The sequence below is a fragment of the Paroedura picta genome, chromosome 2 (genome assembly GCF_049243985.1).
Source record: "Paroedura picta isolate Pp20150507F chromosome 2, Ppicta_v3.0, whole genome shotgun sequence".
Lineage (NCBI taxonomy): Eukaryota > Metazoa > Chordata > Lepidosauria > Squamata > Gekkonidae > Paroedura > Paroedura picta.
In genome coordinates, this window is record NC_135370.1 from 103,398,675 (window position 1) to 103,422,683 (window position 24,009).

The window sequence follows — 24,009 nt, forward strand, 5'->3', positions numbered from 1 at the left end:
CAAGAAAACAAAGGCTAACCTTATACGTAATACTTCAATATCTGGTATCAGATGGCAAACCTTCATAGAATATAAGAGTCCAAGCTAGAGGCTTAAACATTATCTATGCAGCAATCCATTGCGATGAAGCATAACATAGTAGGAATAGCCACAAACTGGGAAACTTGAACCCAAATGCTCTGCTGAACTGAACCAGTTCAGGATTTTTGGGATACATGGAGCCCCCTACATGCCATACAAGTTTCATATGGATTAGGCTTGGGGGATACAAATTACAGACACTCAAACAAAGTGCCCCCGAAAAGTGCTTTTATTATTGTGTGTAAATAGGAATCAATCAGGAGAGGCCTGACATGGCCACTGAGGGTTGACCCAGCTAGATTTAAGTTGCTTTCTATGTGTGTCCTGTTCAGCCTTATGGCTTTGCCCACCCACCTTTTCTTTTTGTTGACTGCACCGGGTATATTATCATTGGGATTATGCTGCTTATGTCTGATATGTTCATTCCCTTGTCACAACTATGTTGGCAATATCAGCATGAGGCCTGATCCACTTGGGAGGAAAGATAGCCTGTATGTCCAGTTTTCCCAAAGCTGGAAATTTGGAATGAGGGTTCAAAGGGCATGCCCAGCTTGGGGGCTTTCAAGGTGCTCTCACTCTCAAGTGGCATGGGATATCACACAGTGGCTACCATCCACTTGGATTCCATCATCCCCCCATCCCCCCAGAAGGCAGGGTTGGAGTGTGGCGTGGGTTTCGTTGACTGGCAGGTGGGTTAACTAATGCCTGAATCCATTTGCCCTACGTTGTGCCAAGGATCTAACCCCAACCAATGAAGCCATTTTTCATTCTAGAGGGTTGTCTTCTTGCCTTGGTACCTCGTTGTCTCCTCTTCCCTCTTGATGCTAGGTCTGTAAGACAGGGATTCAAACTGGAGCCTCCCAGACATACTCTGAAGCTCTAACTGCTAAACCACACTGGTTTTCATAGGATGGCTGCTCTTGAAGAGTAGCAAGCTGCCAGGCCTATTTGACTTATGTGAGTTGTGTAAGGTGACTAGATTTTAACATTAGTAAAGCAGGACACCATTGACCAGGGGGTTCTTGATTTAAAATTTGGTCTGTATGGAGCAACAAAAAGTTTCATAGAACGCATAGAACGCAAAAATAGTATTGTAATATATATATCTTAATTTCAACATAAGTACAATTTGCCAGGTACCCCTAGATATCCCTCCAAAAGTGGGACAATCTCGTCACCTTAGAGTTGTGTGATATCAAGTCACCCAGAGATTGCTTGCAGGTCTAGAGATGCCACTCTCCAAGTGGAAGCTGGAGCCCCCAGAATTACAACTGAATTTCAGATGACAAAGATCTACATATAAATAAATAAAATTTTATTCTTGTAGTCTATTCTTTTTATTCTTGTAGGCTGGGGACCAGCGTCAGAATGGAGGGCGATTGCGCGGCCGTGCACGGCACGCACGCGCGGCCACGCATGCGCCCATGCACCATGTGTGGCTGAAAACACGCATGTGCTGCACTTTTGTGCATGCGTGCATGCACGAAAGTGCCGCAATTGTGCGTTTTCGGCCGTGCATGGTGCATGTGCGTGTGCGCGTCCCTGCTTCCCTCTCCCCCCCTCCCACAGTAAGAAGCTTGCTGGGCCGCAAGCTTGTGGCCTGGTAAGTTTCTTACCGTGGGGGGGGCGGGGAGAGGGAGCCGCGGCCCAGTGCCAGGGCTTTCGCGGCCCGGCATCGGGCCACGGCCCGGTGGTTGGGGACCACCATTGTAGCCCACACTTCTCATAAGGCTCAGGTGAGGGGGGAAACATCAGTCAATAAATAATATACAATTATAAATAACACTAAATGTTATTAGTTTACATTAGAAACACACTTCAGTATCCCAGCTAATTGAGTACTGAGAACTGCTTTCAAGGGTGGACTCTGTGGTGTTATATTCAGCTGGGGCCTCTCCCCTCCTCAAACCTTGCAATCCTCAGATTCCACCATAAAGTCTCTAGGAATTTCCCACCCTGGAGCTGGCAGTCCTATGGCCTGATTCCAATGTGTCCTCTCTCAAAGGTCAAAATCAACCTGGAAAGGATCCTGCCATTTCCTCCTGATTTCCCCTTTCACAAACTGAGCCTGGAATACTGTGGTTGCCTTGTAACAGCACAGTATTTTCCTTTCTTAAAGCTACAGGTGTTCCTCTTATCATTTTTGATTTTTAAATATCGCCAGTATGTTTTAAAGATTTCATATTTTTCTGCAAACTTGAGTTTCAGGTTTGTAGAGAGATTTGTCTTGCCTGTTCACAGCTTTAGTCACTGGATTTAAAAATTCAAGGATTAGGCTTTGCTACTAGTAGATTGTTATTGTGCCACTTATACATAAAACATGTTAATCAATAGTGTATTAAATACTGATTAAGCTAGAACATTTTAACAACACACAGTTTCCCTAATCTTTCCAGTATGAAATTGTAGGATATATATGACTGAATCACCAAATATAAAGAAAAAAAGGTTAATACCATTATTCCTTGTACCACTGCCTCCATTGCGCCACACTCTGTGGGAACTATAATATAATCTGTAACTGGGTGTGCTGTTCTTTCTTTACCTGATGGTTTTGGATAATATACAATATTATATCTCTTAAAGAACAGCATGGTATTAGTGCTGGGTCCCAACCTCAAATGAACATAAAAGGGCCAGTATTTCCTTCCCACTGTACCAAACAATCAAATGTGATAAGATTAAAACCAGTGGCATTGCTAAGAGGACAAGGGGACTTACAGCAGGTGTTATGCACAACATAATGATCTCTCTGTCTTATTCCATCTATAACAATCTTCCACCCAGTTGAGTTGCCTCTCACAGCAACTTAGAATGGAGAGGGCAAGTATGTGTGTTGCTTTAAGCCTTCAGCCTTTAGTGAAGGATGAATGGCATGTTAGTTCCCATTGTACAAAAACTATGGGGATCCCCATGTAAGTGTTGCTGCAGCTGGCTAACAGGTAAGAGCAAATCAAACATTTCAGGGGCCAGCTATGACTGTATTCTGTGTTTGTGACTTTGACCACCTTTTAAATTATCATGCTGAGATGATAACTAGCCCCATAACCTTAATGTGCAGGATTTATATAAGCTTTCAGCGTTTCAAAACAATTCAAGTATTGTTTCCTTCCTAGAGATCTGTAATGTAAATCCTTTGTATTATCCTAATGTTTCAGATCCTCAGGAAAATGACTTGATTAAGGCCACTGAACAAGTTCATGTTCGAGGTGAAATGTGGTCTTCCTAGCTCACAGTATTATTCTGCATTCTTCTCTTGTCCTACTTTCATTTTGATTTGTGTTCTTTAATGGAATATATTATTTGTATTATTTTGGGTTTTTTCCTGTTTATTTCTAAGATGACATAGCACTGGTTATTCTTATAGAAAAGCCTGACTAGCACAACATGCAGTTTTCTGGATATCCACTTTAAATATGGCTTCCCACACCTACTATAATCATTTCTTGAACACTCATTAATATCAGATTTTTGTCCCAAGTACAAAGTTCACTGTTGCATGTTGTTTGTGGGTTTTACTGAAAATTTGAGACTCCGCAAAAGAGTCAAAAACAGTATTTTCCCCATATAGAGCATGATTGAGAGAAGAATATTACAGTGCAGTCTCCTAAGAGCACTTATTAGGAGTAACCTCTGTTAAATAGACCTAAGTAGACATACTTAGAATTGCTTTCAGTCTTTGAAAGGGCTGTTGTCTATAGCAGTGGTCCCCAATCTTTTTATCACCGGGGACTGGTCAATGCTTGACAATTTTACTGAGGCCCGGGGGGGGGGGGTAATCTACTAGAGGACCCGTCATTGGACAGCAACAGAGGGGCGGGCTTAGCTGGCGGGCACTATGGCTCCTCTGATTGGGCAAACGGACGAGAACAATGGGGCAGCAAGCTGGCCTCTGTTTCTTTTCGCCGTGGTCGCTGAAAGCCGCGGGCAGGGGCCTCATTGCTGTGGAGTTGTGTGGGCTGCCCTGGGAATAAGGCACTCCTGGAAGTGAGATGAGGGCATCCTAGTCAGAGCAGGAATGGAGAACGGGAGCGTTGTAACCTGGACTTCTGCAAAGTTGGGTCTACAATGGTGGACTGAAGCACCTAACTTCTTAGACAGAGCCACGGCCCAGTACCGACTGATCCATGGACCGGTTCCAGTCCCAGCCCTGGCCCCGGTCCCTGGACCGGAGGTTGAGGATCACTGGTTTATAGGATTTTATTATATATGATGATAACAAATTGCAATAAATCCTTTCACAATTAACTTCTCAATTCCTACAAACTCAGACCGCTGCTCTTAGGTCAAAGCTACCTGTGAGATTGTCTGTCCATGAAGTTTCTGTACATTGCATCTCTCTAGAATCTCTCCTTCTCTTCTCCAACAAAACATTTTCTTTTATGGTTACCCATTTTATCAAGTTCCTTTTATTCCAGTAAAGACTATGTTGGTGGCCATTCCCTCCATTATGTTTTTTATGGGACTTAGGTTAATTTCATGACACATTTAATAACATACTGAACACAAATTTGATATCCATAATAAAGAAAATTTAGAGGGTTCAGAAATAGTTTAACAACATGCTGGGTCTTTGACTATTTTCACATTTGCGATATTGTTCAAATTTGCATTTGTAAAGGGCCGAGTTTCCCATCCGTTTCTGCATTAAAATCTGTCTTTCCAGGCACACACCTGAATTTCCCTCTGACTTACTGTGCATTTTGGAAATTCCCAGTTACAATGATTTCATCCATCAAGGAAGAATCTAATTTGGGGCTGTCCAATGGAGAAATACATGCTTTTGGTTCCCCCCCCCCCATGGCTGCCATTTTTAGTCATTTATGCATGCCCCTTTCCTCATCACTATCCTCCCTCTTCCTCCCTCCATGCTGAAACATCAGCCTTTAAAAAGACCATGGATTGTCACGTTACTATGCTGTTTCTAGCCATAAAAAAACAGTGCCAGTCTTCCACATTGTACTGCAGCAGCATTCTAACATGATGAACCACTTAAAAAAAAATGTCCAGTATGCCAAGGGGGGGGAGCAATCGAGGGCACAGAATGGTGGAATTAAGGGGCACAATAAAATGTAAGGTACAAGCAGGTACCATTGGGGGGGGGGAACTGGTAAAAGGGAAGGGAGGAAATCATCATGAGAAGCTGCCTCCATCCCACTCAGATGCAGAAATCAGCCTGGGAAATGAATGGAGGAAAGCTGAAATGTGGAAAGCTCAGAGTTAACTTGCAGCATCCAAAGGAAATCCAAAGCAAGGTTAAAATGAGGGTTGTCTCCTAATGCACCAATGGTCTTCGTGTTCATACTCAAAGTTGGTATTACATTTTTCCTGGATTACATTACATGGTAAGAAGGCTGCAATTTTTTTTCTATTTCTAGTATCTAGTAGGATCAATCTTAGAGTATCAATTAATATTTTCCTGTTGTTGTCCTTAGAATGATCCCCATATAGTTCTTCTTATGTCAGTTACCATGGAAAACATAAGGAAAGACCTTCATAGAAGAAAAGACCAACATGATTTAATGTCTACTTCTGTCTGGCCTCTATCTAATATATGGCTCATCACAAAGGTATCATAGTGGAAACATGACATTAGCATTATTTATTCATGAAACCGGATGCTTTTGTTATGAAAGAATTATTACTTTCTTTTAAAAAATTGAAATGAAATTTTAGAATGGGTTAAAAGTTCAAAGTATATAATTCATACATATATAGTTGATATTTGATCATTGATGTATTACACCATGTTGTTTGTGGTGATGTTTCATATCAAGTTCTTTACTTTTGAGGGGCTACAGAGTAGTGAAAGCAAAAGGAAATTTAGTCTTTTGATGGTGCATCAGAACGTTTCCACCCCTCTATCCCTTCAAATGGAACTCCAGCTTCTTGGTTTACAGGGGAGTAGGATGTTGTGAAAAGGCTTGAAGCTGTCCAGAGTGATGGTGGTGGAAAACACATGCTGAATCTAACAGAACAAAGCCCTCACCCCTTTCAGAATTATGTAAGACCCTATTTAGGACAGAGCATGTTGGGAAGGGGGTTGTGAACAGAGTTCAACTGCTGGGAAAATAGATGGTGAGAATGGATGCCCACACTATACAGTCTATTGTAAAGAAGTGCTGATAAAAAATCCTCCAACTTCTCCTCTGGAATTGCTGTAGCATTAATAAGTAAGCCTGAACATGGACGGACCATTTCTTTAATATAAAGATATAAAGAGCTATAACAGAAATAAAGCACAACCAGGAACCTTCTCTAATCTGCACTCCCTGTTCATGTAGCTGACCCAACTTTTCATAAAAAATATTAAAATCGGTTTGCAGCCCAGTCCTATCTATGTTTGCTTAGAAATAAATGCAGTTGTTTTCAATGGGACTTAATTTCAAGTAAATATGTTTAGGATTACAGCCTTAATACATGAAAGAAATAATTTTAATGAACAATTAAATGGTTGTCCTTGCACCTGCTGCTGTGTGCTAGTGCTGCAAAGCTGCTATTTTAAAAACAAAAGGCTTTAAAGGATGTTTTACAAACATTCTTTCAGATTTAGAGTAAAACTTTAAATTGACTCCGTGGCTGTAGATTTGTTGCAATCTTTGCAGTTCACTGAACTTTTTCCCTGTGCATACATATTTCAAGTAAACTCTGTAGTTATAAGTATTGCTAGTGACACGTTATGGACCCTAAATCGTTGCACTGTGAAATATGCAGAGGAAAAGGACAAATGAAGATATCAAGGGTCTGTTCTATTTTGCACTGAACTGTAAAATACCACCCTTGTTGTACAGAAGATCACTGGTTCTGAGCAGGGCTCATTGACTGCTAAGTTGTGGATAGTGTTTCAGTTTCTCCAACTGTTAATATCCTGAGTTATCCAGGCATAATGACCCCTCTATTTGTAACACATTGTTGAATTTTCTGGTTCTTTTAACTTATTCAAACCCTCTTTCCCCATTCATTGAAAGGCTGGAATGATTCTAAGTCGAGCTATAATACAAAGCAGTCTGGCTGCTGGTCGTCCAATCAGAGCTGTGATGCAGGATAGTATTCTTCTTGAAGGCTATAAAGTAAATCTACAGAAAAGGTATTGACACAAGTTTTTTTTTTAAAAAGGTATAGTTACTTAGATAACCTGAACGTTATCACAAGATGCAGTTAAATATCTTTTAGTTAAGTGGGTCATATTGTTATATATAGATAAAACATAAGTTTGCCGTGTTACTGAAAGCCTGTGCTATGTCTGAATGATGCAAGATATGCAGTTGGATGTCTGGGTAAAGGTTATTCAGTTATTCACCAAAGTATATAAATTGCTCTTTTAAGGTATGAAAAGGAAAAATTATCCTTGGGATTTTCCTCCCACATTCAGATCCTGATTACTTGTGTTTGAGCCATTTCTCCTATAGAACTGTATAATTCCACTCATCCACCCACCCCAGCTGCAGCCCTCTGACTCCCTCACACTTTGCTGGGGATATATGGGGCTGTAGCAGAAAGGAGGAGGTAAAAAAAAAGAAATACTAGGAGAAATTTCCTGTTAGTGAATATTACCAGTGAATCCATGCTTGTTGTTCTGACGAAGGGTGCTTGCACTCGAAAGCTCACGCCTTGAATAAATCTTTGTTGGTCTTAAAGGTGCCACTAGACTCTGATTTTATTGTTCTGACAAGTGTAAGTGTTGAGTACTGACCATCAAACATGTTTGATTTGTTTTTCTTGCAATTCATCTTCTGTCCTACTGTGCAGCTTCACATTGGGACTGGCCATGGAGCATTTCTTTACTTCCCAAAGCTCTTCAAAGGGCATTCCCTATAGGGGACTGCTCATGCACCAGCTTTCCTGCCGGTGGGGTCACGTGTCCCTGCCGGAATGCCTCCTTCCCTCAGTTCCTTTTATGCTGCTGCTAGAGGAGCATGCAAAGTACCAGTGCTCTGGTAATTTGTTCTGCATAGTTGGTTCTGACCTGTTTTCCCTTAGATTTTCCTCACAATGTTGAGCAGAAGTTTTTTTTTTTGTTTGTTTTCAGTAAATGCTTGGGTTGTGGAGTAAAAATGCCTCATTCTGATGAGCATACTTGCTGCTTGGTTTGCTTGGGTGAGTCCCACAATATTGGCACCTGAATGATTTAAAACAGAAACAAAACAAGGGTAAAAGGGAACTTCAATGCAGAATCAAGCCAAACAAAGAAAAGAAGTGCTCACTCAAAATAACTGATTGTTTTCAAAAATACTGGAATTATATCTAAAGAAAGATAAAGATGGCATAAATAATTGAAACACACAAAGATAATATACATACAGAAGAACATGAAAAATTAAACCTTTATAACTACCGATTAGCAACAAATATAAATATTGTTTTAATTAACGATTAGCACTCTCTGTTCCAATAATGGGATTGCCCCACCTCTGGGTACATAGCTTGCTATGGTCCCAATGTGAGGCTGCATGGTAGGACAGAAGATAAAAACAGGGTTTCACTTACCTGTGACCATTATTCATAGATGTCCTCTGTGCAAACACACATTCCCTCCCTCTGTCCCCACTGCAAACTCACTGTTGAGTTGATATTAACAAGTCATGTGGATGCTTTGCACCATGACTGTCCAGGCTCTGAGTTCACGGTGGTGAATCAGAACCAAGGAAGTGGGGGTCCTGGCAGGGACACAAAACCATGCTGGCAGGAAATCTGGTGAATGTGCAGTCTCCAACTAGGAACGCCCTTTCTGGAGCGTTAGCTAGTAAAGAAATGCTCTATGGCTGACCTGTGAAAGCGCGGTCCCAGTGTGTGTCTGCACAGAGGACACTGTTGAACAACAGTTACACATAAGTGCTACTTTGTTTCCTTTGTGTGTTATGTATGTTCTACTATTTTACATTGGAAAGCTATTCTAGAACATAATCTGCATTTAGCAATTTGATATTAGATGTCTCTTACTAGGATGGTTTTTTCATTCTCAGGCCTACTGTTACTTCCTTTCAGAAGAAGGATTGCACAGCATGTTTTAATAAACTGGCAGAGAGTTCTTAAAATTCATAGCTATTTAGATCAAACTGGACATAACTTAATACAACGTAATATGATATCCCAAGAATGTGGCAGGTTTCAGATATCATAGTGTGTATGAGTATGTTAAGAGCCTCTTGTGGCGCAGAGTGGCAAGGCAGCTGTCTGAAAGCTTTGCCCATAAGGCTGGGAGTTCAATCCCAGCAGCCGGCTCAAGGTTGACTCAGCCTTCCATCCTTCCGAGGTCGGTAAAATGAGTACCCAGCTTGCTGGGGGGTAAACGGTCATGACTGGGGAAGGCACTGGCAAACCACCCCGTATTGAGTCTGCCATGAAAACGCTAGAGGGCGTCACCCCAAGGGTCAGACATGACTCGGTGCTTGCACAGGGGATACCTTTACCTTTACCTTTATGAGTATGTTGTTTCTATGAACATACATTGCAGAAAATATCAGAAGTTGTTGCTGAAATTGTCATTTATGGGGCAGAAGAACAGAGAATCATTTACCTGTACTGGGTCATAATTGAGTCACATACCATTAGAATGATTTTGTGTACTTATTGTACTTTATATTTACCAAATATGTTGTAATAGAACATATGGGGGGGATTCAATGGGTTCTGGAGAAGGGAGGGAGAGCAGGAATTATGGGCTGTAGAAAGGGTGGCGGTGGAGAGCCTTGGCAGAACCTCTGAAGCTAGAAGAGAGAGCCCTCTCTCTGCAGCCTCAGAAGATAGGGTAGTGGATAAATCATTCCCATTCTTGCACTTCTTGTACTTGCTGCTATGGGCCAAGAACCAAAATTGGCCCTGAGTGGGGAATATTCCACCAATAAGAAAAAGGCAGTCTGTTTTCATCAACAGTTACTAGGCAGATCCCTCTGATTACCTTTTTCCTATTTCAATATTTTCTGAAACAGTAGATAATTAATATTTAAATTTATACTTGTATAAATACATGAATTAGACTATTGTTCTAACAAGATCTACTCAGCCTGTTAGCAACTTTCTAAGGTTTTATGTCTTTAACATCATAGAGTATCCAGCCCTTTTAACTAGAGATTTCAGATTTTGATCCCAGAATCTTTGGCACCCCAGGCACATATATTACCATTGAGTCACATAACTCAGCCTTTCATACAGAACTGAATTGTGTGAAGTATAACATATCTTAAAAATTATACTTTTTACAACTGGTATGCCAGTCTTTGAACTGGGTGCAAAAATCGTGTTCCTCTGAACGGAGGAAAAAGAAATCAAGTCAACCTCAGTAGCCAGATACTAATACATTATTTTTCTAACTCTAAGTAACAAGGTTTATTTGAAAATAAGTTTGCCCTAGTAAAATTATTTCTTAAATACAATTGTGGTAATTATATGACCAGTGTGCTTTAAACATACAATAAGAAATATTTTTCTTACAGAGATAAAAACAACAAATATCAGTACTGGGAATTTGGAAATGATGGCTGCATCCATTCTAAAGTGAGTGATATTTTAAGGTATATATTTTAAAGAATACTGCTAATTTGATATATTTAAGTTGCATGTATACCATTAAAATACAGATGCATGGGACAGCAAACAAAGGCCTTCTACATTGTTTTTAGGCATTATTTCATTATAGCTTTGCTGTAAACTATCATAAGTATGTATTAAAATGGAGTACTTTTTCATTTACTGGAAATGCCAACTTTGATATTTTTTGTGTTGCTTTAAAAACTTTGCTATTTTTATACATACATACATACATACATACATACATACATATATGTACTTTTAAAAATCTAATTGCAGATGAATTATGTCATGATTTCTCCAACAGAAAAGTTCTATTGAGCACCTCCAATATCTATGTTTAATAGCTTCCATATTATCAATCGTCAATTCACACCAAATATAAAGTGATTGCTGGCATTTCTATAAATATGAAGGCCTGAGTTTTATTTCTTTATTTGTATGGTCACAGATCAGAATATAAACATTAGACATGGTAAAACATTAAGATTTTGAAACATATTAGGGCAGGTATAGAAATAAAATAGGTCCTTGTAAAAATAAAGTTATAGGGAATTGGTTAGAGAACCGCACTCAAAGAGTTGTTGTCAATGGTGTTTCCTCAGACTGGAGGGAGGTGAGTAGCGGGGTACCTCAGGGCTCGGTGCTCAGCCCGGTACTTTTTAACATATTTATTAATGATCTAGATGAGGGGGTGGAGGGACTACTCCTCAAGTTTGCAGATGACACCAAATTGGGAGGACTGGCAAATACTCCAGAAGTTCAACGAGATCTGAACACAATGGAAAAATGGGCAAATGAGAACAAGATGCAATTTAATAAAGATAAGTGTAAAGTTCTGCATCTAGGTCAGAAAAATGAAAAGCGTGCCTACTGGATGGGGGATATGCTTCTAGGTAACACTGTGTGTGAACGAGACCTTGGGCTACTTGTGGATTGTAAGCTAAACATGAGCAGGCAGTGTGATGCAGCGGTAAAAAAGGTGAATGCTGCGTTGGGAACGGCCACTTCGGACGATGAAGCGCCCAACCCTAAATCCAATCCCACTAATCTACATAACTAAAAGGATTTCCAAAGCACAGGAATAATCCTTTGTTTCAAGCTCAGAAATCAGGAAGGGAAGAAATTTTGGGTTTGTTGTGCATTTTTTAAAAGACTCAACCCCATCACAGAGAAGTGAGAGGGGGAGGAAATCTGTTTTAAAACCTTCTGGTTAGCAGCTTGGTTAGCGACAGTTCGTCCTAGCACAAGATGAAAAAAAATGGCATAAAGCTGGAGAAGATGGGTGAGCCGGTCTTCCAAGGCAATGGTGGGAAGAGAAGAGGAAAGCAAATTAAAATGTACACCAAACACATTGGATTGACGCCAATTGCCACCCCAGCACGGGAGACACTTCATGGTTTTTTCCAACTGCCAAAATGGTGCGATGGCCCCTGATGGCAGCATTTTCATTGGATCTGCACCTGAGGAGCCCAGTTTTTATGTGGAGATGTAGAATTATGCGATGGAGAATTTCTGCGCATTCCGTCATTCCGTCTCTGAGGAATCACTCTAACTCTTGCCTCAATTCTTAATGTGCCAGTTTCAAGTCACATCATGGCATTCTAAGGACATCTTGGTGTTTGTAGAACAGCTGTCAAGAACTTCAACTGGAATCACTCCAGTGGAATAAGGCAGCTTGTGGGAGGTTCAAGATTAATTCCATATAGCCGTTGTGCTATAGATTTGACTTCAAGTAGCTTCAGTGCTGCTGGAAGACAGTGGCCTCCTCTAGTACACAGGAACTTAATATTGCTGTAAGCTTCATTTCTTCTTTGTTCTGCAGCGTAGGCATAGTGGGCCATCCAGGCACACAAATCTTAGAAAATTATCCCCGGGAACTTGAATTTTTGGACCTATTCAAGCCTGTGGCAATTAAGCTTCCAAGTTCTGGGTTTTGGTTGTTTTCCAAAGGCCATTATTTTGGTCTTATGATGGTTTCTCATTAGTTGCACATTATTACAATACTGGGCTAAACATTTCAGGGCCCTTCTTATACCTGTTGATGTTCTTAATAATATTATTTCATCATCATAGAGGAGGACAGAAAGTTTATGATCAGCTAGCTTTGATGGATGGTTTTTGGTTTTGTTCAGATCACTTGTTTATATAATAGATCAACAACTGGGAGGCCAGCAGGCACCCTTGTCTCACCCCTTTTGTGTCCTTATTTCTTCTGAAATATGGCCTTGTATATTGCATCTAACTTTCAATTCGTTTTTTTCATGAAGACCTAGAATCAGAAACTGCAAGCACTGATCAATATTTAAGGATTCTTGTTTCTCCCATAGTTTGATACGGGAGATAGAGTTGAATGCCACCTTCTGATTGATAAAGGCTGCATATAGGAAGGTTATGCCCTTGTTACCATACTTCTCCACCAGATTTTGCAGTGTAATACAGTGATCTGGTAGCTCCTCCTCTCTGGAACCCTGCCTATTCATCCATAATTAAGAGAAGGGTGAGATTTTCTTTTTTATTATCATGTTTGTTGTAATGTAAGGGGGTTTTAATGGAATATCGTGTTTTTATGTTGGGTTTTAACTATGTGCCCGACTACGAGAAGGCTTGCCATGAGTGGCGGGACAGACACTGAAGGAACAAACAAACAAACACATAAATAAAATCTTCCTGTTCCAGCCAGTCTTGTAATTTGTTTAAGAGGTGTCTAGCACAAAGTTTACTGATGATGCCTCTTTTTAGAAGGTTGATATGAGATTCTATCTCCATGAGTGTTACTGGGGGCCAATCTTGGAGAGAAGGCCTGAGCTTCAAATGCATTCTTTGGAGCATCCATGGAATTCCAGTTCCGTCTGGCATAGGGTTGCCATCTGATGAGAAAACAACCAACCTAGCTGATTTTGAGACTATTTCTCAAGCCAGTTTGGTGTAGTGGTTAGGAGTGCGGACTTCTAATCTGGCATGCTGGGTTCAATTCTGCACTCCCCCACATGCAACCAGCTGAGTGACCTTGGGCTTGCCATGGCACTGATAAAACTGTTCTGACCGAGCAGTGATATCAGGGCTCTCTCAGCCTCACCCACCTCACAAGGTGTCTGTTGTGGGGAGAGGAATGGGAAGGCGACTGTAAGCCACTTTGAGCCTCCTTCGGGTAGAGAAAAGTGGCATATAAGAAAACTCTTCTTCTTCTCCACATTTTTTCCTGTTTAAAATCTTTTAAATGTTGATTATTTTGGACATATGTGTTTTGCATATATTGAGTCTGCCATGAAAATGCTAGAGGGCGTCACCCCAAGGGTCAGACATGACTCGGTGCTTGCACAGGGGATACCTTTACCTTTACCTTTATGTCAAAAAACAGTCTCTTATATATAAAACTGTGTGAGTGTATGTGAACATGCATGCACATGTGATACACTGGGAAATTCAAATGGCTGCTACATTCTGCATGGCTTCTCCCCGCCCCTTGCCCTGAATCTATACTTTAAGAGCTGCAGTGACAAGTCATCTGGTTAGTTATCTGTGCCTGGGATTAGAGATGTGCATGAAATGGTGTATAAACCAATTTTTTCCATGAAACTGGCCTGATTTGTGCCACCTAAACCAAGGTTCAGGAGAGCTGCCTCCCCTAAATAGTTCCCAGAATTTTGTTCAGTTTGGGGTTTAGACCATATAACTATAGCGGTTGAGCAGTTCAGTTATGGAGTATGGAATGTTGCCTAAAACAACAAAGGCTTTTTTAAAAAGTGTTTTAGCAATTGAAACACTTACAATTAATGCTTTACATATTTACTGTGTATCTGTTGTAGAGCATTTGATTTTTATTTTGCATTTGTTTCAGAGAGTAAAGGTAGGAAATAAAAAGTTTGGTATATGTAACATGATTTCTTGTGACATTGCCTAGTATCAACTTTTTGTCCCATAGTTCCCACAGCACAGATTTTTTTCCCTTATTGCTTACAGCCTAGCATTACTAGTCTGCCTTTGTCTTTTCCTACAGGCTTATCCCGAGTTTGTATTGACCTACCTAGAGGAACTAAATGTAAAAGAGGAGGTGACCCAGATGGAACACCATACACACCATGGGGCCCAGTCTGCAGTTCATCTAGAGGCAGACAGAAATTCAGCCGAAGAGGTCACTGTACTTAGCCAGAGGCAGGTCAGAGCCAGGTTGTTTCCCCCCCTCCCCATGAGGAAATATTTTGAAAGGAGATGCTGTTAATCCTACACAGTTTGAAAACATTTGTTTGAACCAACAGCATTAAACTGGATATCAATTACACATGTATTTTCCCTTTAAGACAATATGACATTAGCATTACTGAAAGTCCCCTTTTTCAAATAAATGTTACTATAATGAACAATATATTAAATACACTCTCATTCTTGATTTTCTAGGTTCTACAAAAAAATGCCAGCAACTGTAATGAGAAACAACTTTCAGGACCTTTGGACGCCCATTTAAAGCCTGTAGGCCCCTTAGGGGAGAATAGGCAGCTGACAGTGGCTCTGGTGAGGAAGCTGGAAGAGAAACATCCCAAGGCCTCTGCTCAAAGGTAAGCCACTGACAGAACTGATATTTATTGTTCAATGACATTAGATGTTTTCCTTCAGTTTCATGTAAGATTGATTTCCTGGATATTATTGAAATATCTCATAAGCCCCCTGGCTGGCAAGCAGACATGGAGTTTTAACCAAAACTAATGAAAACGAGTGACATTTATACAATGCTTAATTTAAAAAAATATTGCACACTTTTTTCTGAGGATTATTGGGATATTTAGTGTTAATATGGATGAGTCATAAAATTACTGTAACCTTTATGACATTAGGATTATCATTTATTACTCTGAGGTCTGTTCTGCTAAAGATACATTTATTAAATCATTGATAAATCTGAACAATTCCGAGTTAAAAAAGGATTATACATGTTTTAAAACAGTAAGTTGAAGATTAAAGCTGATTTTAAAAAGTACAAATCACTTTTTTTCTGAACTGAGAGACTGCAGGGAAAACCTCTTTTATGTCTGGTTAATTAAATGCTTCTTATAGTTTTAAACATACTCCAGGACTCATGGGGAGTATTAAATGTTCACATGACATTCTGGATGTGTATATGTTGCTTTATACATATGTCCTTACTGCCTTTGTGGAACGCTCTTTTGCAATTAAGAGAAAGGAACAGCCATTTTATGTGGAAAAAGCCAGTATCATGTGTTGCTTCCAAGAAACATTCTAGAAGAAATTTCATAACAGCCTTTTCTTTTCAGTATATTCTTTTTAAGAAAAATGTCATATTTGATACTATTTATATTTAGCATATTTGCATGTCATTTTATCCTGAAACATAGGACATAGAATAGCTTACAAACCATAAATCAATCAAAAGTAATTACTCAAAATCCTAAGAGATGAGAAGATCCATTGTTTACACACCTGTTATTATTTATTTATTTAATTTGCATCCCATCCCTCATAAAGCCTTGGGACATCTAACAAAGTAGGGGTTTTCAATAAAACCTGTAAATTGGAATAAAAATGATAAAATAAGAATAAAATACACATACAACTCCTCCATTAAACCAGCAATTGAAACCCTATGGAAAGGTGAGAGAATGTTTATTTTGGGGGGCCCTCCTTTAACTTACATCTTTGCTATCCCTGAGTGACTGTATTATTATATAGACTTACTAAATCAGCAGATCTCACCAATGCTATACAATTCTAGCTGTTGATGAAGGAAGGTGCTTTATCAATGTAATGTATTTAAAGTTATATAATATTTATATAATGTATATTTTAAAATATTTTTATTTACATACACACAAGGAATCCCAACAACAAAACCATCTGATAACCTCATCCAATATAACAGATGATACCATCATGTTAGTTATGCACTCACAGAAGATTGGACCAAGGGATCCCAGCCTAGGGGCTCCCAAAAGCGTGGGAAAAAATGAAAAATGATTTCAGCAGGTAAATTGGCAATTTCCTTGTTCTGAAATAATTTTTCCCACGCATTGGGGAGCCCCTAGGATGGGATCTCTTGGTCCAATCTTCTTGGAACTTGCAGGGGAGCTCAGGGAGGGTCTTCCATGAGTCCCCTGCATGTTTCAAGAAGATTGCACCAGGGGATCCCATCCTGGGGGCTCCCAAAGAACATTCCCCATAGAAGTCTATGGGGAAACATGTTCAAACTAAAGAACCTGACACTCCATTCTATCCAATGGAGCGGTGCGGGCACCCTCTTTGGGAGCCCCCAGGATTGGACCCCTTGGTCCAATCTTCTTGAAACTTGCAGGGGAGTCAGGGAAGACGATCCCTGAGTACCCCAAGAATTTTCAGGGGTGCAACTTACATCCCTCCCCCCCAGCCCTCGGGGAAGGCGGGGGAAGGATTTCCAATGCAAGTCAATGGCTCCATTGACTTGCATTGGCCCCAAATCATTTCGGAGCTGTCTGATACGATTCGGGAGGCTTTCTAATTGGCCGATTCGGATCCAAAATGATCCGAATTGGCCCAATTCGGATCCGAAACAGTCCGAATTGGCCCGATTCGGATCCGAAACGGTCCGAATCAAAGCCTCCCTGTAAAACCCTAGATGGGGCCATGCCTGCATGCCAAGCTCTGCCAGATGTGGAGGTCTACATATGAGGTTGTGCATGTACCAGGCAGTGATGTCTTTGAGTGGGGGAGACAGCTGCCCAGCATTGCAGGGTGGCTGGGGGAAGTTCCAATGAAGGCTGATTCCCATAGGGATTCCTCTATGCTTCACCTTCCCAGGAACCAGCAGGCCTTATGGGTAGGAGGATCTTGACCTGTGCATCGCTCAGATCCCATGAGCAGGCCTGCTGGTGAGTTCCCCCTGAACTTCTATGGTCTGCCAGCTACAGGAAGGGGAGGGACAGATGTGGATCTGCTGATTTTGCACAAAAGCTTATTTGCATGACAATAAAGCTGTGGCTAAAACTTACACCAAAAAAGAACTAAGCTGGTGTCTGTATCCTCTATATCAGCTGTCCCCCACCCCCGGTCCGTGGACCGGTACCAGTCTGCAGATCAGTCAGTACCGGTCCACGGCTCCTGCTAGTCCTCCTCCCCGGCTGCTGCCTCGGGGGCTGCCCTGCCACTCTGCCGCTGGCTCACCTTTGGTGCTCTCCAGCGGCCACCATGGCTGGAGCTCCCCCTCGGTGTAGCACTGCACAGCTGCTGCTGGCAGCACCCCCCAGCGGATGGTGGGAAGTCAGGGGTGCCAGCAGGAAAGCAATTGGAGCAGGGGCTCAGGCGGCGGTGATGTCCCTCGGCAAAAGACTACCCCCCCCGGGCCTCAGTAAAATTGTCAAGCGTCAACCGGTCCCCGTTGATAAAAAAGTTGGGGACCACTGCTCTATATGCTGGGACCCTTTCCCACTGCCTAGCAAATGTTTATTGTTTACTTTCATTGCTTTCATTGACAAATAAGTTGAGCTGGGCTAGTTCCATTAACTAGTTTTATGGTTGCTGTGTTTTCTTAAATTACTTAGCAAAGAATAATTAAATGACAGTAGAACATTGTGCATACAGTTACATGTTGGAATTCATAGAGAGTAAGACTATAGTGTCTCTTATCTGTTTTTCCCTTAATTCAAAAGATATTATCTTGCAGTGATATTCTTTATCTGTTTTGAAGGAACAGAATAACTATGAAGCAAGAGAGAACCTGTAGTTACTTTTCAATGACAAAGTTATAAAGGTATAAATTCTGGCAGAAACCAGTTGGCAAGCCATAATGGCAGTTTTTTTCCTTCTGGGACTGTGGTACCAAAGTTAAAACAAAACATTTTTAAAAGCCTGCATAAAGCACAGGACGTGCTTTGGCACTTAGATTTGTCATGTGCCCTTTATTTCCATTATTTTTTTCCCTCAAAGATGTCAAGGTAAGGAAAGATGTCACATCCAAAGGGCGTAAACCTGAAAGAAGTATGCTCTTACTGAAGTTTTCAAAGGATGCAGCCAGGGTACTTTCTCCTGATACTCTTTTGCTTTCAGGTATTTTTCTATTTACCTCAAGAATCCCCTGAACATGTAAAATGCCTACCTTCTTTCTTTCTTTCTTTCTTTCTTTCTTTCTTTCTTTCTTTCTTTCTTTCTTTCTTTCTTTCTTTCTTTCTTTCTTTCTTTCTTTCTTTCTTTCTTTCTTTCTTTCTTTCTTTCTTTCTTTCTTTCTTTCTTTCCCCACCGCTCTCGTAAAACGTCTCGGGGCAGGTTACAAAATAAAACCCCACATCAATTAAAACATTGAAAATATTAACATTAAACGTAGATAAGCTCTAGCAATGAAAAAAAATCAAGAATTCATTCTATATCCACCCTCCCCCCCCAGTCTTCCTCCACTCTCTCAACACCTCAGGACATAGTTTTCCAGGGTGCCAACAATTGTCTAACTTGAGAAGGGGCCTTTTGATCTTCCACACCTTGGCCTCAACCAAGAACCTGGCCAAAGAGCTCCTTTTTACAGGCTGTGGAACTGCAAAAGCTCCTTCAGGCTCCTTAGCTCCAAACATCTGGCAAATATATCCGGGGGGGGGGTCCAGGTGGTGTCCATGAGGAGATAGAGCTGGGTGTCATCGGTGTACTGATCGGTGTACCCATCACGAAACTTCAGACCAGCTGGGCCAGATGGTGCATAAAGATGATAAAAAGTGTGGGGGAGAGGACCACACCCTGAGGAACACCACATGGGAGTTGAAAGGGGCATGACAGCTCTTCCCCCACTGCAACCCTCTGTGTCCGAATCTGTAGGAAGGAGAGCAGCCACTGAAGCGCTGTTCCATGAATCCTGGTTCTGGCAAGGCAATGGGCTAAGAGCTTGTAGTCCACCATATCAAATTCAACTGACAGATCTAACATTATGAGAATAGCTGAACTGCCTCTGTCCAGCTGGCACTGGAGATTATCAACAAGGCTTTTTAACATCTATATGCGCCTTTTTATATGCACACTTTTTAACATCTATATGCGCCCTCTAGCCCAGCTGGTCCGGGGCTATGGGCTGGGTTGCCACCAATATGCGGATGACACCCAGCTCTACTTCCTAATGGACGGCCGGCCGGACTCCACCCTGGATACATTTGCTAGCTGTTTGGAAGCGGTAGTTGGATGGCTCAGGCAGAGTCGCCTGAAACTCAACCCCTCCAAGATGGAGGTCCTGTGGCTGGGCAGAAGAGGGCAGGACCAGGAAGCGTGCCTCCCATGCCTGAACGGGGTGCAATTAACACCTGCACCAGTTGCCAGGAATTTGGGAGTGACATTTGATGCCTCCCTCTCCCTCCAAGCCCGGCTACTAGCACCCTACCTGTCCTCGGAACACCTGGCCACAGTGATCCATGCAACGGTCACTTCCAGATTAGACTTCTGTAACTCGCTCTACGCGGGCCTTCCCTTGTCTTTGACTTGGAAGTTACAGCTGGCCCAAAATGCGGCTGCCAGGGTCCTCACTAGAACACCTTTGAGGGCCCTCATTCAGCCGGTGCTTCGTCATCTGCACTGGTTACCAGTCTGTTTCTGAAATCAGATTCAAGGTATTGGTATTGACCTTTAAGGCTATACGCGGCCTGGGTCCCGTCTACCTGAGGGACCTCTTGGTTGCTTATGCCGCCCGCAGGGCACTCCACTCTGCGGGTATGAATTTACTGGTTGTCCCGGGCCCACGGGATGTTCGCCTGGCCTTGACCCGGGCCAGGGCCTTTTCAGTCCTGGCCCCAACCTGGTGGAATGTGGACCCCGTTGTCCAATCATTGTTAAATTCAGAGGGGGGGGGGGTTAGGGAAGAGCCTCCTGGAGCTACCCTGCAAGTTTGGAGGCTGTAACTGGAACCCCTGCCCCCCAGGCCCTGGGAAAGTTGGGAACGCCAGACTTCCCATTAAAGTCAATGGGGCCATTGACTTTAATGGGCGCCGGTGCCAAAGCAGCCCAGATCAGGCCCCTGCTGCACAAGTGTAATTCAGTGATGGTTTCTTTAGCAAGAGCAACTCCCCCCCCCCATCAGAGCCTTTCAACAGCAACATGGAACTCAACAACTGACAGGGAGAGATTGATAATATCCCTGAGAAAGCCTCATTTGCTGATCGCCCCATGGAGGAACCAAGATGGGCAGAGATCAAGGGAGCAGGTGGTCTCCCTTACTGAGCCCAGCACCTTGACCACTTTAGTTAATAAGAGCTGCCTGAAGCCATCAAGCATCATCTCCTGTGGCAGCCAACAGGCCTCCAGCTCCCTTTCTGAATCAGTCATGGCAGAAAGTTCCCGGCAGAGTGTGGGGCTCTTCCTTGCCCCGTCGCGGGGTTTGCCCTTCTCAGCCATGGTGTCCCCTCTTCTTCCAACCAAGAACCACCACGTAGGCTGGATTTTCCGACCACCGTTCTTTATTTTCTCTTCACCGTACACTCGCAACCTCCTTCTTTCTCCTCCACACCAACCAACCCCCCAATGCGCGCACCCCACCTTATATTTCCCGCCTTGAACCCCGCCCTACTATATAACCCTTCTTTCCGCCCCCGCCCTTCCGTCCCAGTTGATCCTCGGCGTCCGGAAGCTTCCTTCTACTCCCAGGTAAGTGTTTCTTTCTAGGTTCCAGCATCGGCGGCTTCTCGGGCGGGCCCTTCCTTGGGGCGTGTGAGTGGGGAGGTATACTTGACAACAACTCCCTTTCTCCACGCCCCCTTCTCGGGCTGTCTGGGCACTCACCGCAAGGGGCCGTTCTATGTTTGCCGATATCAGTCCATTGTTTTTAGCATCTTCATTCCAACTTTGAAGTCCGGGCGTATCTATACATTCTCCCTCACCTCGTTCGTATCCTTTGTTCCCTAACTCTCCATTCTCGCCCGGACACAGAGTGATAAGACTTTATCCATGAAAAAGCTTGCTAATGTCTCACAGCCAATTGGCTAAGATTTTGATGCCCGTCTTTGAGGGTGGGAAGAAATCTAACTACCCTAACAATTGGGCCAGGCAAGAGCTCGCAGATGTGATAGAGGCAGCATAAAACTCACATTTAGCCGAGTTCACTACCATCTCTTACTCCTTCATAGGTGTGCAATAGGATGTTCTTGCCACTTCATTGTGAGACTTCCTCCACACTCAGTCTAGTTGCCTCACTTTCTTCTTCCTCTCCTGAAGCTCCCTGGTATACCAAGGAGCCTGTTTGAGGCATAGGTGAAGAGGATGTCTAGGGGCAATCTCATCAGTGGCAGCAACCAGGCAGGTCTGCCAGTTGTCCACTAGCCAAGGAGTCACCAGGAGGCATCAGGTCCCCCAGTCTGGCTTGTCTTTGTTCCTTTTATGATTAGTACTAGGCTATATGACATGGTACTTGCAATGAGTCTGGTTTGGAATTTGGAAGTTCATCCTGTGCCAGCATCCGACCATTGCTTCCTCAAGGCCTGGGCCATTTATAGATAATTTCATGGTAGATGCTGACAGGATCTTGGGAACTGTGAAGGGAACTAAGGACAAACAATTATAAGAGGCTATGATGAAAGCTCTGCAGTGCTTGAGGAATTCTGGAACATAAAGATAGTTTGCATAATTTTGACTATGATTTCCTATGGCTGAATAGAGATGTGCCCAAGCTTGAAAAGTCTATCCCAGATTCATTGTTTAAGTATTTCTTAAGCTTCTGGATTGGCAGTATTGCTAGGGGTGAGAAGTCAAGAATTATTTTATTCTCAGCCATATCTACACAATCTGAGTAGTAACTACCCAAAAGAATTAAGGGAGTTAATGGAGATGGGTTAAGGCAGTGGTCCCCAACCTTTTTATCACCGGGGACCGGTCAATGCTTAACAATTTTACTGAGGCCTGGAGGGGTAGTCTTTTGCCGAGAGACATTGCCGCCACCTGAGCCCCTGCTCCGCTTGCTTTCCTGCTGGTGCCCCTGTCTTCCTGCCACCTGCTGAGGGGCGCTGCCAGCAGCAGCTGTACAGTGCCACATTGAGAGGGGGCCCCAGCCATAGTGGCTGGCGGAGAGCCGGTGGCAGAGTGGCAGGGAAGCCCCTGAGGTGGCAGCCGGGGAGGAGGACGAGGAGGAGCCGCGGCCCGGTACCGACTGATCCACGGACCGGTACCAGTCCTCGGACCGGAGGTTGGGGACCACTGGGTTAAGGTACAGCTTGAGCCAAAACCTATAAGTCTTTGACGTGGTGGCCCTGCTTTTTTTCCCAGGGTGCGAGCCTGTGGCGTGACCCCCCCTCCCCAGTCGGGTCCCCCCATCCCTGGCCAAGGTCCCAAGGTAGGCGGTGGGAAAGGAACAGGGCCTGCTCCTTTCCCAGGGGGCAAAGACTTACCTCCAGGCGAGCGCAGAGGCGAGGACAGCCGACTCTGCAGATGGCCGACTCGCCGGAGTGCTCAACTGACGACGGGCCAAGTAGCGCACGGCTCCCAATTGGCCACTTGGCCCTTGAGTGCCACTTGGAGGGGTGAATCAGGAGCCACTTTGCTGCTCCTGATTCGCCCCTCCGAGTTTTTATCACGCACAGGGCCAGCCCTAACTCCTCCCCATTAGCCCTTACTGCTTTATTTTATCCGCTCCACAGGAGCGGTTAAAGATGCATTTAGAGCTGAAAGGATTCTAAACTGGAATACAATAAAATGGCTGTCACCTATGTTCAATTTATTTATTATTTATTTATTATATTTATATATACCGTCCTCCCCTGAGGCACATGAAGTGGGTAGCAGTCTGTTTGGTAACTCTGGCAGGTGAAAATCTGGGTTCAACAGAGTTTGAACCATTGAAGTGCTGGAAAAATAGATAACCTTGTTGGCTACATCTTACAGTCAAGACATTGTTTTCAAGCAACATATGAATATGAATGAGTAGTCTGTGATCTTCTAAGGATGTCTCTAATTTAGCCCATAATCCTTCCTGGGTGATACTATATTAATTCATGGGATAAGTTCCTTCAAATAATCTGTTTTCATAAATAAACTATCCTAAGTAAGAAGCTTAAGGAGCCAAGAATGTGTTCTAAGACAGTGGTCCCCAACCTTTTTATCACGGGGACCACTCAACGCTTGACAATTTTACTGAGGCCCAGTGGGGGGGGGGGTAGTTTACTCCTCTACTCTCAACCTCTGCCCTAACGCTCTCTGATTGCTATGGTAATGTTTAAACATCCCTTCAAAATAAGATACAGACACGCCACAACAATGAACATAAGGAACATTTTATTTTCATGGAAATTTTAACTCATGACAATGACAAATCAATGGGAACCCTGAGCTTGTTTCTCTGCAACGAGAGTGTCCCATCTGGGGGTGATGGGAGACAATGACACCCGAAGTGTGTTGTAAAGGGCTGGGGGGGGGGATGAAGTAAAGGGCCAGGGGGGGGAGAAGGCATCCTTCGTGGCCCACCTC

General features: G+C 42.9%; 1 protein-coding gene and 1 long non-coding RNA gene across 5 annotated transcripts in view; one reads left to right on the forward strand and one right to left on the reverse strand.

Annotated features, from left to right (window-relative positions):
* Positions 1–24,009, forward strand: part of DCDC1 (doublecortin domain containing 1) — a 396,547-nt gene that overhangs the window by 210,904 nt on the left and 161,634 nt on the right. For all 4 annotated transcript variants that reach the window (XM_077321955.1, XM_077321952.1, XM_077321953.1 and 1 more), the window contains 5 exons: positions 5,517–5,651; positions 7,050–7,168; positions 10,515–10,575; positions 14,609–14,767; positions 15,007–15,164. In XM_077321955.1, coding sequence (XP_077178070.1) covers positions 5,517–5,651; positions 7,050–7,168; positions 10,515–10,575; positions 14,609–14,767; positions 15,007–15,164 — 632 coding nt within the window. The remainder of the gene's footprint in view (positions 1–5,516; positions 5,652–7,049; positions 7,169–10,514; positions 10,576–14,608; positions 14,768–15,006; positions 15,165–24,009) is intronic.
* Positions 5,074–24,009, reverse strand: part of LOC143830082 (uncharacterized) — a 49,452-nt gene continuing 30,516 nt past the window's right edge. Inside the window, exons 5-6 of the long non-coding RNA XR_013228341.1 lie at positions 16,045–16,128; positions 5,074–8,200 (exon numbers count right to left, since the gene is read on the reverse strand). This is a non-coding gene — a long non-coding RNA (uncharacterized LOC143830082). The remainder of the gene's footprint in view (positions 8,201–16,044; positions 16,129–24,009) is intronic.